The sequence below is a fragment of the Canis lupus genome, chromosome X (genome assembly GCF_003254725.2).
Source record: "Canis lupus dingo isolate Sandy chromosome X, ASM325472v2, whole genome shotgun sequence".
NCBI classification, from domain to species: domain Eukaryota; kingdom Metazoa; phylum Chordata; class Mammalia; order Carnivora; family Canidae; genus Canis; species Canis lupus.
The window spans coordinates 76,956,260-76,973,832 of NC_064281.1; the positions used below are offsets into that span (position 1 = coordinate 76,956,260).

Sequence of the window (17,573 nt, forward strand, 5' to 3'; positions counted from 1 at the left end):
AGGGTAGAAGTCAGCCCAATGCAGTTTATATACTCAGAACCTCATCTGATCTTCTCCATAGCCCTGGAAGAGAAGTTTTATCCCCATTTCACAGGTGATAAGATTGTTGGTTACAGTAATGCATCTGTAATAACTGCCAGGTTGATTCCTCCAGCTCCGAGTCCCAGAGGTAATATGAGTTTTACACATCATTCCACATTCTGACAAAAGGAATTTTGAGTGTCTCCACTGCCTTAATAAACTTACTGAACTGTTATTTTGATTGCATGTTATGTATCTTCCCACATTTACAATCTTTTGTTATTTACTTTTTTGACAAAAGTAATGTTTTTTAAGGAAAAAAGCAGAAGATAGAAGATAATCTCTTCCACTGCCACTACACAGAGAAAACCACTATTTCTCTTTTGACCTACTCAGTTTCATAGTTTTCTCTACTTGTGGATGTATCATGTAACTATATATTTTTCAAAAATGGGCTGATGCTGTAGATGCAGTTCAAAAAACTGTTTTTTTATTAATATTTTTACAATGTACCATGAACATTTCTTCCATGCACATGGGTGAAAGTTCCCTACTGAAAGACAGAGTGTCAAAGTTGGGTCAAAAGGCTGCTGGTAACTGAGAGTGACACCTAAAGCAATGTATCAGCATAAGGTTAAAGCACATAGCCTGGCAAATGCCTGCCAGGGAAAGCGAGTTGGCAATATTCCCATCAGAGAAATCAGAATTAAAGGCCAAAGGCATTAAACATATGGAACATCTTCTAAGTCCTTCTGGCCCCTCCCTCCGCCCCTCACCCCCCTGACACCTCGTTGTCCCCTTGGGGCAAACGGATCCTGTACATCTCTTGGCATCCAATGAAAACCACCCATTTTCTGTTTTTTCCTTAACTCTTCCTGAGCCCTTGAAATATCTCCACATTCTCTCATCATCTCCTCACTGCCCAAGTGCCTTTCCTGTAAGTCCTCCTGATAGTCCTTGGGGGAATCATCCGTCCCCCTGTCTGTTTTTCTTTTTGCTTTCCTGGGAACGTAATCTTCAGCTGGGCGCTTTTCAGCAGCCCGTGGCTCACCCTCAGGCTTTGCCTGGGATTCTGGCTTGCCCTCATCTTGTGGTTTTCCCTCATCATTGGACTTGCCCTGCTTTTCTTGTTTTCCATCATCTTCTGGTTGTCCCTCATCATCTGGCTGTCCCTTATTCTGGAGCTTTCCCTCATGCCCTGGCTTCTCCTCTACTTCCAGCTTTTCTTCCTCATCTAATTTTCCTTCATCTTCTGTATCTACTTCATCTTCTGGCTGTCCCTCGATTTCCAGCTTTCCTTCGTTTTCTGGCTTCCGTTCATTTTCTTTGTAGACCTTTTCCATGTTGAGATTCTCCCTCCTTTGCCTGTCCTAGGACACAAAAAAGGAGGACTTAGATTGGGGAAAACAGCTTCTGAAAATAATTGCGTTTATGATTTAGGGTTTTCCTCACCTTATCTCAAATTACAAGTACATTCCTACCCATACATTTTTTTTTTTCCTTTCCTTCTCGCTTCACACGTATTTACATGATGCAACTTTACAGAAACATCCACATGTGCTTCTTTCTTACACTTAAAACTTAGTCTCAACTTACACTGACCTTCAGTAATCCTGGGCCAGTTTCTTTTTTCCCTTGCCTGCAGTTGTGAGACTTCTAAAACTGCAGACAAAACAGAATAATGGCCACTTCTCAGATTTCAGGGCTACTCTATTATCTTCAAGAGGTTTCACAGATGCCACACCTCCTGTCTCTTACTCCCTTGTTCTCCCCTCTGTCATCTCCAGCCATAAAATACCATGTTTCTTCCCTTAGAATCCTGACAGAGGCCATGTATTCTGAGACTGCAGTAGGGTGGCCGGGAGGAGAGTTGGCAGGTAGTAGCGTCTTCAACTTCTTTTTTTTTTTAATGTTTTATTTATTTATTTATTTAGTTATGAGAGACATAGAGAGAAAGAGAGAGAGGCAGAGACACAAGCAGAGGGAGAAGCAGGCTCCATGCAGGGAACCCGATGTGGGACTCGATCCTGGGTCTCCAGGATCAGGCCCTGGGCTGAAGGCAGTGCTAAACCGCTGAGACACCTGGGCTGCCCCTCAACTTCTGCCCAAGCTTAAGTCACTCCTATTCTCAGAGGTCCTGGGACAGTTACGCTCTCCCACTGACCTGTACTGATCCTGCAGGTCTTTCCTCTTCTTGTCTGGGTTGGTGCCCACAACCACAGACCAGAAGACCTGTAGAGAGATGGGAGACAGTGGGTGAATAGAGGGTTGAGAAGTGAATGACTGGCAACTGGGACACTGATTCTTTCACACTATAGTTGTCAAAACTTTCCCAAATCCTGCCACTCTCTTGCCCTTTCCCTAGCTTCTCTGATCCTCCTCTACAGCTCCTCCCTAACAGTCTCCATTCTACTACTGGGCAATGGCAGAGAAAGTTTATTTCCAAAGGGTTTCTTTGTTTCTGAATCCTCTCTCAAATTTCTATCTCACTTGTTCTTGCACTAAAATGAGTGAAGTTTTGAAGTTCATTCAGCATAATGATGTTCAGAAGGCAGATCCTGCTGTACTCCCTTATCTGCCGTCCAAACCTCCCACTCTAGGGTGCCCAGATAACACAAACCACATCACTTCTCTGAAAATGGTGACCGCAGAGTCAGGGGGCAGAGCAAAAATGTCCAGAGCATTCGTGACACCCCTTGCCTCTTTACATACACAGATATACCACGTTTTTCTACAATGCAAGAGATAAATTATTTCCAAATTCAGTAAAAATTTGGGCTCATGCTATCTCCTCTCAGCCCTCCCTAGTTTAGAAGCCGCTCCTCCGCAAAAGGGAGCTGGTCTCCAGACCGAACCTCTGTCCCCCTCCTTTACAGCACCTCCTCCCCTTCTCCCCACCGACATGCAGCCCACCATTTCCGGCTCCAAAATGGACGGAAGGTGAAGAAGAGATGCAGGGAACGAAGGCCCTTCCCACCTCGGGCTCACAGGCTATGCCCTCTCCCGCTGCCCTGCAGAGATCAGGCCATTTCTTCGCTATCGCCATCCCCCTCTCCCGGCCCTCTCCGTCAGACGAAACTCCATAGCCTCCCTCCTAGGAAATCCCAACGGGTACCCATTCTCAACCCCTGGTCCCTCTCCATCTCCTCCCGCCAAGCTCTCCGTTTCTTGCACCAAACCTATGGCCATTGGGGAAGAACGGGGTAGTAAGAATCCAGTCCTGTACCCACTCTGGTCTTTGCCCTCTGCTACTATCCCCACCCTTCACCCCAAGGGTCCGCAGGTGCCTGTGGACTTGTAGCCATTCCAGAGAGATTCCTCCTTCTCCTCGGATTTCTTTCTGCCGTAAACCCACACTGATCCACGGAAATGAGAGACGGTACCCAGACCTCTCCCCAACACTCATACAATTTCCTGCGCCAAAATGAATGGAGGTGGGAGGGGGTGGCATCTGGAAAGCAGCCTCTACCAGTTACCACTCTTGTCCCAGCACCCACCCCGCTTCTCCTCCATCTCCTACTGACCTGCAGGGCTATCCACCAGCTGCCCCTTCGGCTCTTAGTCCGAAATCTTTCTCTACGGAAACAGGGAGCTGGTACCTGGAGGAGAGGGACTTCTGCACACGTCGGCTTCTGATCACGTGAAGGAAACGTCACCAGTGGGCTCGGGTCCTTAGTTCCCCTCCCACCAGCAGAATGTGCGTCAGGAGCCAGCCCACTTTTTCCCTTCCCTAGCCCCTTTCCACCGCCTCGCCGCGCTGTAGTCCCCTCCTCTCACCGCTGGACCCCCTGTCACTCAATTTGGTCTTTACTAATCCCAAAGGTCAAACGTGGCCCCTTCTTCCTGTGATATGTGTTTGTTCTCTCTTATCTGGGAAGGGCTACATCTCCCAAGGCAACCGGCCATTGGTACGTCGCCAAGGAATTTTTTTCTTTCTCTCCTTTGATTTCAAAGCACCTACCCCTCATTCCACTTCTCCGCTCAGCCACTGATGTTCATTTCTCTTCTTCTCCAGACCTTCATAAAATAGGTACGTGGAGGATTGCCAGGCAGGGAAGTATATAGTTGAATGAGGATTTTATTTTCTTCTAAGTAGTTTTTTCCAGTTTTATTTAACTGACTCCTATCAGGTTGGGTTATTCTTATAAGCAAAAAATTAAATACAGCTATTTTCATTTGGGGCAAAGAATGTGTTTAAGATAGAAAAAAAAAAATAAAAAAATAAAAAATAAAAAAAGAAAAAAAATCAAACAAGATTACAAAATTAAGTTCATTGCATTAATTATTACTACATGGAAAATGGATTCAATTAGCTACACACAAAATATTTTTCTTAATTTTCATAAATAGGTAGTTCTGTCATGTTCTACTAAAAATGCATGTAATTATTGTGCCCAAACAATCACTGAGTATTAAGTAGACTTTCTGGAATCTCCAGAAAGACACAATATCAGTCTTGAAAATATGGCCTATGGCTATTTTTTTCCCCTATGGCTATTTTCATTCAGAGATTTAGCTGTTGTGCAAAGGCAGCTGAGGATTTGAGGGATGCAGACATGGTCTGATTTTTCCTGTCTTTTCAAGAGGGGAGGAATATGCAATTTTCAGACTCCTCAACCTTCCAGAGCCTCTCACCCTTTACATTCAGGCACCTGACTGTTGCTCACTCCAAAACATTCATGGAGAGATGACCAAGGTGGTGACCTGAGTAAAATGTCTTTGGCTCCTTCCCTCCCTTCCCCAAATTCCCACAGAGGTAAGTCAACCCCAGCAGAGATGGAATGCTGTCTTGACAACTGGAAATCAGAACAAATCCCTTCCAGATCCCTGTAGTAGAGGGTTTCCATGAAGCCTAGAAAAGTGATTGCTGAGAAGAGAGCCTCCGTGCTTCGCTGCTCTCTGCCTCAATTCACAGTGTTCAGGGAAGCTTCTTTGACCCTGTGTGCTACCTACCACTTGACTTAGGAGGTGCACCCTGATGGGTTTCTCAACTTCAGTATTTTCACCTCCAGGGCACCTAAGGAGGAGCTTAGCCATCCTGCAGGGCTGCTGCCTTCCAGTCCATGCCCACCCTTGTCCTCTCTGAGTCAGATTTGTTTCAATGTCTAAGGAAGTCTGATATGCTGACTGTACAGATTGACCTAGACCAGGTGTTCTCAATTGAGGAAGTCTGTGGACCACCTGAAATGATATGCAAGGCTGCATATGTTTAGAAGATAGTAGAGTATGTACACTTATGAAAAGAACTGTACCCTAGGAACCTGAGAAACTATGATACATGAGCAGATTGACATCATGAAGAAGCAGAAGCTATAGGTAAAAACAGAGGAGATGGAGAAGAAGCTACATGGTAGTGAGACAGAAAAAGGAAGAAACAAATAGCAGGTGAGCTATGTTAAAGGGAGAGCACTTACTCCTTGCATTCCAGCATTCTTAACTAGAGAAACCTCTGAATCCCTTGGAATTATATTCAAAATTATGTGCATGTGTGTGTGACTGGGCGAGAGATGTATATTTTTGCTGGGTGTGTGCATTTGCTTAGGATAGGATCCATCAGTATCACTGGATGCTGAGAGGGATATGCAATATAAAAAATGTGAAGGCCAATTGGCCTAAAGAATATACTTATATATATCTTTTTACAAATGAGACTATATTTTTAGGAAAAATTAACAGAACATAAAATTAGCCATTTTATTTTTTATTTTTTTTTTAATTTTTATTTATTTATGATAGTCACAGAGAGAGAGAGAGAGAGGCAGAGACATAGGCAGAGGGAGAAGCAGGCTCCATGCACCAGGAGCCAGACGTGGGATTCGATCCCGGGTCTCCAGGATCGCGCCCTGGGCCAAAGGCAGGCGCCAAACCACTGCGCCACCCAGGGATCCCGAAATTAGCCATTTTAAAGTACACATGCAGTGACGTATAGTACATTCACAATGTTGTGAAACCATTTCCTCTATATAGTTCCAAAATACTTTCATTAACTCTGAAGGAGACCCCCATACCCATTAAGCAGTCACTCCCAATTTTTCCCCTCCTCCCCTCCCCTAGCAATGACTAATTTGCTGTCTCCATGGAATTACGCATTTTGGATATTTCATATAAATGGAATCATGCAGTATGTGACCTTTTATGTCTGGCTTCTTTGCATAATGTTTTCAAGGTTCATTTATATTATAGCATGTACAGTATTTCATTCCTTTTTATGGCTGAATAGTATTTCATTATATTCCCATATTGTATTTTATTTATCCATTCAAACATTGGTGGATATTTGAGTTGTTTCTACATTTCAACCGTTGTAAATGCTGCCTTAAGCACTTCTGTATAAGTTTTTGCATGGATGTATGTTTTTATTTCTCTTGGGCATATATCTAAGAATGGAATTGCTAGGTCATATGGTAATTCTATGTATAACTTTTTGAGGAAATACCACACTATTCCACTGCAACATTTTGCACTCCTACTAGCAATGCATGAAGATTCCAATTGCTCCACATTCTCAAAAACAATTATTAATTGTTAATTTTTAAAATTTTTGCATTTTCCTAATGACTAATGATATTGAGCATCGTTTCATATATTTATTGGATATTTATATATCTTCTTTGGAAAAATATCTATTCAAGACCTTTGCCCATTTGGGATCCCTGGGTGGCGCAGCGGTTTGGCGCCTGCCTTTGGCCCAGGGCACGATCCTGGAGACCCAGGATCGAGTCCCACGTCGGGCTCCTGGTGCACGGAGCCTGCTTCTCCCTCTGCCTATGTCTCTGCCTCTCTCTCTCTCTCTGTGACTATCATAAATAAATAAAAATAAAAAAAAAGACCTTTGCCCATTTTTAATACTGAGTTGTTTGTCATTTTCCTGTTGAATTGTAAGAGTTCTTCATATATTCTGGATACAAACCTATTCCAGATATATAATTTGCAAATATTTTCTTCCATTTTGTTTCTTCCTTTGCCTTTTTCTTTTTTTTAAATTTTATTTATTTATTCATAAGAGACACACACAGAGAGAGAGAGGCAGAGATGGAGGCAGAGGGATAAGCAGGCTTCATGCAGGGAGCCCAATGTGGGACTCGATCCTGGAACCGCGGGATCTCAACCAGAGCTGAAGGCAGATGCTCAACCACTAAGCCACTCAGGCATCCTGCCTTTTTACTTTCTTGGTAGTGTATTTTTATTCACAGAAGTTTTTAATTTTTATGAAGTCCTATGTGTATATTTTTCTTTTTGTTGTCCTTGCTTTTGGTGTCATATCTGTAAGTCCATTACCAAATCCAAGGACATGAAGATTTACCCCTTTGTTTTCCTTTAAGAGTTTTAAAGTTTTGACTCAAATATGTAGGTATTTGATAATTTTGAGTTAATTTTTATATATGGTATGACTTAATCTTTGTAAATGGCTTTGTAAGATTTAAAGGTTCTTTTGATGGCAGAACACAACACACTGTCACAAAGATAGAAGGCAGAACTCTTTGTTACTTATAGCTACAAAGGAGTGAAGGTTGCCAGGAAGAGTCACATAGGGTTAAGCCTGGATAACAGGAACATACACCACTGTATAAGTTTAAGATATATAGCATGATGGTTTGATATACATATATTGTGAAATGATTACTACAGTAAGTTTAGTTAAGATTCATCATCTCATATAGACACAATAAAAGGAAAAGAAAGTCATTTCACCTTGTGATGAGAACTCTTAGGACCTACTCTCTTAACAAATTTCCTATAAATCATACAGAAGTGTTAACTATGGCCATTATGTGTTACATTACATCCCCATGACTTATTTATTTTATAACTGGAATTTGTGCCTTTTGGCCACTTTTCTCCCATACCTCCACCCCCCACCTCTGGTAACCACAAATCTGATCTCTTTTTCTGAGTTTGGTGGATTTAATGTATGTCCTCAGTGTTTTATAGTTTTCAGTGTGCAGGTCTTGATTATCTTTTGTCAGATTTATCCCTAAGTATTTCATATTTCTGATGCTATTGTAAATGATGTTGTTTTAAATTTTAACCTGCAGTTCATTGCTTGTAGAGGACTGAATAATTTCCCCCAATATTCATGTCCACCCAGCACTTCAAAATGTGACCTTATTTGTAAATAGGGTCTTTGCAGATATAATTAAGAACTGAGATATAGGATGATACCTGGCTGGCTTAGTTGGTAGAGCATGCAACTCTTGATTTCAGGGTTGTGAGTTTGAGTCTCATGTTGGGTGTGCAGATTACTTAAAAATAAAATATTTTTAAAGAAGGAGAATTGAAAGAGATCATATTGGCTTAGGTAGGCCCTAAATCCAATGGATGTATCCTTAGAAAAGACAAAGAACATATAGACACACATAAGAGAAGCAGAAATTGGAGTTATGCTATCAAAAGCTAAAGAATGCCTTGGGCCACTAGAAGCTGGAAGAAGTAAGGAAGTACACTTATGTACTAACATTAGTACACTTGTGTACTAAACATTTTACCAAATGTTTATTCATTAGCCACTGAATTGATAATATGTTTTTTCTCTTTTTGTTAATGTGGTGAATTACAATGATTTTCAAATGTTAACACTCTTTGAATTCTTGGGATAAACCTTACCTGGTCATTGTATATTTTATCTTGTATATATAATCGGATTCTATTTTTACTAAAGTTTTATTAAGAATTTTTGCACATATGTTCATAAAGGAGATTAGTTTGTTGTTATATTTCCTTGTAATATAATTGTCTCGTTAGTTATCTGGGTAATTCTAGCCTCATAGGGTGAGTTGGGAGCTATTCCTTCCTCTTTAATTTTCTGAAAGATTTTGCATAGAATTGGTATTATGTAATTTTTAAATGTTTGGTAGAATTACCAGTTAAGCCACCTTGACTTAGAGTTTTCTTTGGAGGAAGTGTTTTATTTTTTATTTTTTTTAATTTTTATTTATTTATGATAGTCACACACAGAGAGAGAGAGAGAGAGGCAGAGACATAGGCAGAGGGAGAAGCAGGCTCCATGCACCGGGAGCGCGACGTGGGATTCGATCCAGGGTCTCCAGGATCGCGCCCTGGGCCAAAGGCAGGCGCCAAACCGCTGCGCCACCCAGGGATCCCTGGAGGAAGTGTTTTAAATAAAATTTCCATTTCTTTTCATGGGAAGCATAGATTAATGTATAGAATTATCAAATCACTATGTTGTACACCTGAAACTAATATAACATTAGAGATCAAATATACATTAAGTAAAAAAACTTTAAAATTTCTATGTATTTAATAGCTGTAGAGCTTTCTTCTATTCTAATACATATGCTCAGTGCTATAAATTTATGCCTGATTGGTCCTTTTGTCATATTTCACAAATTATCATATGTTGAGTTTTCATTTTCATTCAGCTCAAAGTGTCTTATAATTTCTACTTTGATTTCTTCCTTTGGTTATTTAGACATGTATTGTTTGATGTTAATATAAATATTTGGGATTTTCCAGATATTTTTCTGTTATTAGTTTCTTATTTAATTCCATTGTCCTCAGAAGGCATACATTTTATGATTCAAATTCTCTTAACATTACTGAGACTTATTTTATGGCCCTGATTATGGACTATCTTGGAAAACATTCTATGCATAAATGAAACAAATACACATTCTCCTGTTGTTGGTTGCAAGTTCTACCATTGGTCAACTAGATAAGTTGGTTCATAGTGTTCAAGTCATAGATGTACTTGCTGATTGTCTACTTGTTCTATCAATTTTTTAGGGAAGACGTTAAAATCTCTGACTGTAATTGTGGATTTGTCTGTTTCTCCTTGAAGTTCTATCAGTTTTTGCTTCATGTATTTTATTTATTTATTTATTTTTTCCACTTTGGGTTTTTTATTTTTATTTTATTTTATTTATTTATTTATTTTTGCTTCATGTATTTTAAAGCACTGTAATATGTGAATGTTTAGAATTGTCATGTCCTCTTGACAAACTTACCACTTAAAATTAACTTACCACTTTCTATAACTGTAATATCTTTGGTATTATTCTTTGCTCTGAAATTTATTGTATTTGATACAAATATAGACACTCAAGCTTTGATTGATGTTAAGATTGTTCATCTTGGGGCACCTGGATGGCTCAGTGGTTGAGTGTCTGACTTTGGCTCAGGTAGTGATCTTGGGGTCCTGGGATTGAGTCCTGCTTCAGGGAGCCTGCTTCTCCCTCTGCGTTTGTCTCTGCCTCTCTCTGTGTGTCTCTCCTGAATAAATAAAATCTTAAAAAAAGACTGTCCATCTTTTTCCATTCCTTTACTTGTAATCAGTTAGTATCTTTAAATTTAAAATAAGGTGTTTAGGGATCCCTGGGTGGCGCAGCGGTTTGGCGCCTGCCTTTGGCCCAGGGCGCGATCCTGGAGACCCGGGATCGAATCCCACGTCGGGCTCCTGGCATGGAGCCTGCTTCTCCCTCTGCCTGTGTCTCTGCCCCTCTCTCTCTGTGTGACTATCATAAATAAATAAAAATTAAAAATAAAATAAAATAAGGTGTTTATAGGCAGCATATATTTTCCTTCCTTTTCTATATAATCTGACAATCTCTTCTTTATAATTTTTTTTAATTTATTTTTTATTGGTGTTCAATTTACTAACATACAGAATAACCCCCAGTGCCCGTCACCCATTCACTCCCACCCCCCGCCCTCCTCCCCTTCTACCACCCCTAGTTCGTTTCCCAGAGTTAGCAGTCTTTACGTTCTGTCTCCCTTTCTGATATTTCCCACACATTTCTTCTCCCTTCCCTTATATTCCCTTTCACTATTATTTATATTCCCCAAATGAATGAGAACATATAATGTTTGTCCTTCTCCGACTGACTTACTTCTTCTTTATAATTAAGGTATTTATATCATTTACATTAATGTGATTATTGATACTGATACGTTTGGGTTTAAATCAACCTTCTTGTTATTTGTTTCCATGTGTCCCATCTGCTCTTTTTTCTTTTTCCTCTAACATTTTTGATTGACTATTTTGAAGATTCCATTTTATTTCATATCTTGGTTCATCAGCTACAACTTTTTTCATGATTAAGTTTTATAATATACATTTTTTAACATTTCAGAATCTACCTTCAAGCGATATTAATGTGTAGAATAAGAACTTCAAAATGCTGTACTTTCATTTCCCTCTCCGGATCTTTGTGCTATGATTAACATACATTTTACTTCTACGTATATTACAAATCCTACAATACACAGCAAGCTTGGGGCAATCAGAATGCTCATATTATTTGTTTCTACTTTATTGTTTTTAAGATTTTATTTAATTATTTGAGAGAGAGAGAGAGCACAGAGGGAGAGGGAGAGAGACAAGCAGACTCCCCTCTGAGCAGGGACACCAATGTGGGACTTGATCCCAGGACCCTGGAATCATGACCTGAGCCAAAGGCAGACGCTTTACCAACCGAGCCCCTCAGGCGCCCCTGTTTGTACATTCTCAAGGAACTTTCCCCTCCACTGCCTAATGTTAAATAACTCAAAATTGATGTTTCATGTATTTTGTCCAGGTTTTAGTTGTTTCAGTTAGGAAGATAAATCCAGACCCTGTTATTCCATTTTCATTTGAAGCATAAATGTAGCTTGGTGTTTTAAATAATAATTAATCATGATGGTTTTATTTCACCTCTAACCAAAGTTTCGTTTGCTCTCTGGACTTCCTGGAAAAGAGTCCAGGGTCTGTGTATTCTCCCTGCTCTTTGACTACAAAGTTCAAATTGCACTGCTTTCTTTGGCCACAAGGTGGCTCTTAAATTTATTTTCTGAATTTCCTTCAATTGACTTGATTTTTAAATTTTAGAAAAAATAAAGTAATATTTTTATTCAAAACTCATAAGACATTATCTGCATAATTATCTTAATTTTGTTAGAAATACAGAAGGATTCAAAGATGTGCATACTTATCATTTGCTGAATACCAGTAAAAACATACTTACTGTGCTGAGTTTTTCATTCACCAAGTATCTACTAGATGTACATGATGTACTAAACCTTCAGTGGCCCAATGCATGTCAACATCTAAAACTTCTTTTTTATACAACCTTTTTTTAAAGGATTTTATTTATTTATTCATGATAGACACACGTGGGGCAGGGGGTAGGCAGAGACACAGGCAGAGGGAGAAGCAGGCTCCATGCAGGAAGCCTGATGCGGGACTCAATCCCGTGACTCCAGAAGGCAGGTGCTAAACTGTGAGCCACCCAGGGATCTTTTTTTTTTTTTTGAGAACCAAGGCACAATACCTAATCTCACTGCCTTCTCTTGGCTAAAACTTGTAGGCATTTATGGGGAGAATTTGTGCACCCTTTTGTGGACAATGATCACTCTTTGGGAGAAAAGGAGGCTCACAACGTAACATATAGAAATGATGTAAATAGGCAATTGCAGTCAGAAACTTAACTATGGCTATTCCCCTGGAAGGAACCTCATGCCCTGTTCCTTAACTGGCTTTTGCTCCCTTTCAACTGTATGTTGTCTGAACATTTTATCTGGAGCCTGGCTATTAACATACTACTTGCTCAGATGCCCCTTCAGATCCAAACACTATTAAGAACCAAGGGAAGCTAGTTAATAGCAGTCTCTATTTCTCTCTCTCCAGAAACTAGGATCCTAAACCGATCCTTCTCTGAGGTTAACAAGGCAACTTTGATCTGCCTTACATGGAAAAGATATACATTTTTCTGGGCAAATGCATGCCTAAACTTCTATTACAATATGCTATGAGTTCACATGTGAGTTTCCAGTTTTTCTTCAAGAAGGAACTGCTGAATATTGTTAGGCCAATGAAGCCACAATGCTTCTGTTTTCCAGGAAAGCTGATGCTAATGTTGACAATCAAGTGTAGGAAGTATGGTAGGGCATACGTTTCTCTCTTCATCAGTCTTCCCGCCTTTTCAACTCTAGCCTTCATCTTTATAAACTTCCATCCTGCATGAACGTGCCTTGCGTTTCAAGCACCTGGAGGAGGGAGGGCTTTGGAATTGCTTAGGCATCTGATTCGTGACGTCTGGTTTTGCTGAGTTATATGATGTTTTCACCTGCCTATCCATTTTTCCCTTTGGTTTCATAACTGCTATTGTGATGTTATATTCCAGAGCAGGGTTTGGCAAACTTTTCTATTAGGGTCGGATAATAAATATGTAGGCTTTGCAGGTAGGCCATACTGTTTTTTTCACAACTAAACTCTGCTATTGTAGTGCATAAACAGCCACAGACAATATGTGAATTCCTACGTATGGTTATATTCCAATAAAACCTTATTTATGGACAGCAAAAATTGGTTTTCAAATAATTTTTACATGTCAAAAAATATTCTTGATTTTTTTAACCATTTAAAAACGTGAAACTTAATCTTAGCTCATTTGCCACAAAACTAAGCAATAGGCCAAATTTGGCTCATGGGCTGTGGTTTGCCAACTTCTGTTTTAGGATCCTAACTTCTCAGGCACTTGGGCAGGTCAGTCAGTTTAGCGTTTGCCTTTGGCTCAGGTCATGATCCTAGGGTCCTGGGATCAACTCTGCTCTGTAGGGAGTCAGTTTCTCCCTCTCCGTCTGCCCCTCCCCCTAACTTGCGCTCTATCTCTCAAATAAATACATAAATCTTAAAAAAAAATTCTAACTTCTCAGTTTATTTCCACACAAGACTGTCTTCATACATAGTATATATCTCATCTACATAACACACTTCAAAGCAATTTCATTTCTCAAGTTCTTTTGGGACACTTAAACCCAATAATCCTTTAATGGACTTCCCATAATTACCCACATTTGGGTACCCACTGAATTCATGGACATAATCTTCTGGCATCCAGAAGATTCAATGTAAGTTAGTTAAGTTAGTTCTTTCTTTACATTCATAGATTTCAGGGGGATGGGAGGAGGAAGGACTGTCTCAGACTGAACGTGAGCTTTGTCCCCATACACATCTTTATACATAGTCTAATGAACTAAGGTTTCTGTTTTTAAAGATTTATTCATGAAAGACAGAGAGAGAGAGGCAGAGACATAGGCAGAGGGAGAAGCAGGCTCCTCACAAGAGGCTGATGTGGGACTTGATCTGGGATTCCAGGATCACAACCTGAGCTGAAGGCAGCTGCCCTACCGCTGAGCCACCCAGGTGTCCCACTAAAGAGGTTTCCTGGAAAAGAACTCTATGCTTAAGGAAAGAGAGAACTAGACAGATGAGGTCTCTTCATGAAGCTAAAAAGGGAGAGGGGACTTATTCACACTTTTACAGAAGAGTGAGGACTCAATTGGAGTGTTCCAGAAAAAAATCAGTGGCTTTTTCACCTTGAGGATTCCTGAACATCAATACCCAGGGAAGAAGATGGGAATGGGGTACAGAAGCAGAGGAATATTGGTACCTACCCCTAAGTCCACATAAAGACCTGACTTTGGAAACTTCCCCAAGCAGCTGAAGGGAATATGTAAATGTTGGGTCATGCACATTCCAGTGAGAACAAGAACTTGGAGAAAGCTTACAAACATACTGCTTCATCAAGTACACAAGGCAGCTCTTGGGAGTTGTTATCATCTTGATTAGGTACCATTTTTTTGATGATTCTTAGAGATGATTCTCTCATCATTATTAGGTTTATATGTTTAAATAGGTGATCCAGAGGTAAGCTACAACTGAAATTGTATCACAAATGTTTAGATAAGTGCTCATATTGCTTTTACCAGGGGGCCAAGCCCTTTCACCAGGTAAAAGCAATGAGAAAATATAGTTATTTGTAATTCTATCATAAAAAGATAAACATGTTAACTTTTTATTTTATATACTTAGACTGTTTGTTCATATATAAAATCTAGAAGATTTGAAGTAACAGAATACAGAGAATGTCTTTTAAACTGCTTTATTAACTCCACAATATATAATGAACATCTTGCCATGCAATAGGGTAAAACTCCCCTGCTGACAGAATCTTACAGATTGGGTCAAAATACAACATTCAATTAGAAGCTGGTCATAGGAGGCCCATAAGAGACATATAACACTAAAAGGTTTACAACAAAGGTACATTGAGAACATGTAAATTTAGGAAGCAGGTGTGCCTTCCTATTTAACTTCAGGGAAAACGTCAGGATTCAAGGCATAAGGCAAAACTCATCATGATGGTCATGGTGAGGAGGGTCAGTGCTAACTGCCCGCAGACTATGACTCAATTGCTTTTCCCTCAGCTTTTCCATCAGCTGTCTCATCTCCTCCCCAATCCTTTCCATATTCTCTTCTCTCATCCTTCCCTGTGGTTCTCCAAGCCACTGAATCACATCCCACCTATACTGCAGGATGGGCTGCCTAACACGGAACCGCCTACGATTTACTCGAGGCACACAATATTCTCCAGCTTCCAAAGGGAGGGCTAAGGACTCTCCTTTATTAGCAACTTGCTCCTTTTCATTCTTCTTTTCGTTTTCCTGCTGGGCACTTTCCATGTTGACACTTTTCACCACTTGTTTCTCTTTGGACGCCATTGCTCCTAAAAGACAAAAGAGCAATGATTTTCTTAGTGGGCTGATCAGCACCGAGGACAGAGGCCCTACTATGCACATTCCAAGATTCAAAGCCCTGGATCTCTTCAGTTTTTTAAAATTTCATTTTCCCACCTGAGAGGCTCCCTACGCCCTCCAGGGGGCCCCCGGTCCGAGCCCCCCTCCCGCCCCCGTCGCTCCCCTCCCCGCCCCCCCCCCCCACCCAAAGCCCACCATTTTCCCTGCCGATCCCTTCCCAGGCCTCTGCAGGCACCAAGATGGAGGACGCGCTGGGGCGGGGGGAGGGGTAGGGAATTTGGGGCCTCAGGGTTTTCCACACGTTCCCCGCACGCCCCCTCTACTGTCCCCCACACCGACCTGGGCCTATCCTTGCAGTCTCCTCCTCCTCCTCCGGATTCTCGCCGCGAGTGCGCCGCCGCAACACTTGGACCAGCACACCTGCAGAGGGCCGGGGTGGCAGCAGGGGGGCTGCGGCGGCCGAACGCTTCGCGCGGACCCGACGCTACCCAGCCCCTCACGGGCCCCCCACGGCCCTGCCCCCACCCCCACCCCCAGCCGCCCCATCCCCCGCGCTGACCACCATTTTCTACACCAAGAAGGACCGGCGCGGCGCGGTGCGGGGCGGGGCGGGGCGAGAGGCAGGTGATGCCGAAGGGTCAGCGCCTCACCACAGCCCGGCGCTCCGCCTACCATTTTCTGCAGCCAAACGCGGGCCGCGGTGGGGCGGGAGGCTGCGGTCCCCCCGCCGCTTCGCCCCGGGGCTGCGGCACCCCGGTGGGCTCCGCGGCCCGTGTGGGCTCTCCCACACCAAGCCCAGGGATCGCTCCCCGTCCGCCGGGTCCCTTACCTGCTCCCCCTCCGCCTCCTACTCTTTGGGGCCGCCCCTGGTCCGCCGCCTTCAGGGCCACCGGGAGCAGGTACCGACGAGCGGGCGGGCGGGCGAGCGAGCGAGCGAGCGAGCGAAGGCCGGGTCTGACGCTACAGCGAGGCGCGCGAGTCAGCGTTGGCGGGTCACGTGAGGCCTTCGTCACTGCTCGGGGCACCGCCCCCCTGCCGTGTGGGCTGCTGCCCGCGAGGTGGCGTTCGGCGGGGCCGCTAGCACAGCTCGCCTCTGCTGCCGCGTCCTTCTTAAGCAGCACCAGCCTGGGCTCTGTGACTCTCCCTTTGTGTATTCCTGGGCCTTTCTCTGCCTGCTGGGGAAGGGCAATATTTTCTCAGGGGCCTGTTGGCCATTCCCAGTTTTTCTCTGGGGACTTGCCTCTTCCTATCCTCTGCTCCAAGAATATGCTTTCTTCCACTTGCTGTGCTGTCTGCTGCCAGTGCTCTCCATTTTCCCTCCACTAAGATGCATAGAAGAGATGTGTCAGGAAAAAGAGTCAGGAGAGTGGATTTTTAAGAATTCTTAGTATCTGTTTTGTTCCTTTTATATTAAGCCCCCCCCAAAACAATATACTTTTTTTAAAGAAACTATATTTTAATTTTAAAATTAAAGTTGAGGACAAAAACCCAACCACCTGTTTCTTCTGCTAAGTCACTATATAAATATAGACTCTACAGGCAGCGTCTTTTTTTAGAACTTGGAAGAAAACACGGCAGCTGATGGCTCCTCTTGTTAGGGGCTCCCAGACACATGAGGCCCTTCCATAGGGTGAGCTAACGAGTCAGTAGTGCCCCAGAGTCTTAATGAATTTTCAGAATTAAAACACCAGCAATGAAAATTCCTTAACAAATTTCAGGCTCAAAAGGTAATATGTAGGTCTTTATTTGCAAATCACATGATTTAGAGAATCCTAACGTATCTACAATAAATGTACTATAGAACTAGTACTTTAATTCAGTGGAGTTGCAGCTATAGATGGATATAAAAAAAACTCCATTGTATTCCTGTATGCTAGTGATGAACAATTGGAAATTGAAAATGTGTTTTGGATAGATACAGATGTAAAGATACAATATAAAGATTAATGTAAAATACATGAAGGTCCAGGATTAGGAAACTTAGTACTGTTAAACTATCAATTCTCTCCAAATTCATC

General features: G+C 42.0%; 2 protein-coding genes across 7 annotated transcripts; both read right to left on the minus strand.

Moving 5' to 3' along the window:
• Positions 1-489: 489 nt before the first annotated feature.
• TCEAL5 (transcription elongation factor A like 5) lies at positions 490-3,707 on the minus strand. 6 transcript variants are annotated; one of them, XM_025431629.3, is made up of 3 exons: positions 3,621-3,707; positions 2,186-2,253; positions 490-1,386 (listed from the first exon to the last, which is right to left on the minus strand). In XM_025431629.3, exon 3 carries the CDS (start codon positions 1,362-1,364, stop codon positions 744-746), a length of 621 nt encoding a protein of 206 aa, XP_025287414.1. In that variant the 5' UTR covers positions 1,365-1,386; positions 2,186-2,253; positions 3,621-3,707; the 3' UTR covers positions 490-743. The 6 variants fall into 6 exon arrangements, with proteins under 6 accessions (XP_025287414.1, XP_025287413.1, XP_025287411.1 ...); XM_025431628.3 differs by having other exon boundaries at positions 490-1,391; positions 3,621-3,705; XM_025431626.1 differs by having other exon boundaries at positions 3,546-3,699.
• Positions 3,708-14,884: 11,177 nt separating this feature from the next.
• LOC112649386 (protein BEX1-like) lies at positions 14,885-16,560 on the minus strand. The gene is made up of 3 exons (XM_025431624.3): positions 16,385-16,560; positions 15,895-15,975; positions 14,885-15,524 (listed from the first exon to the last, which is right to left on the minus strand). The coding sequence occupies exon 3, from the start codon at positions 15,517-15,519 to the stop codon at positions 15,133-15,135; it is 387 nt and encodes a 128-aa protein (XP_025287409.1). The 5' UTR covers positions 15,520-15,524; positions 15,895-15,975; positions 16,385-16,560; the 3' UTR covers positions 14,885-15,132.
• Between the last annotated feature and the right edge of the window lie 1,013 nt (positions 16,561-17,573).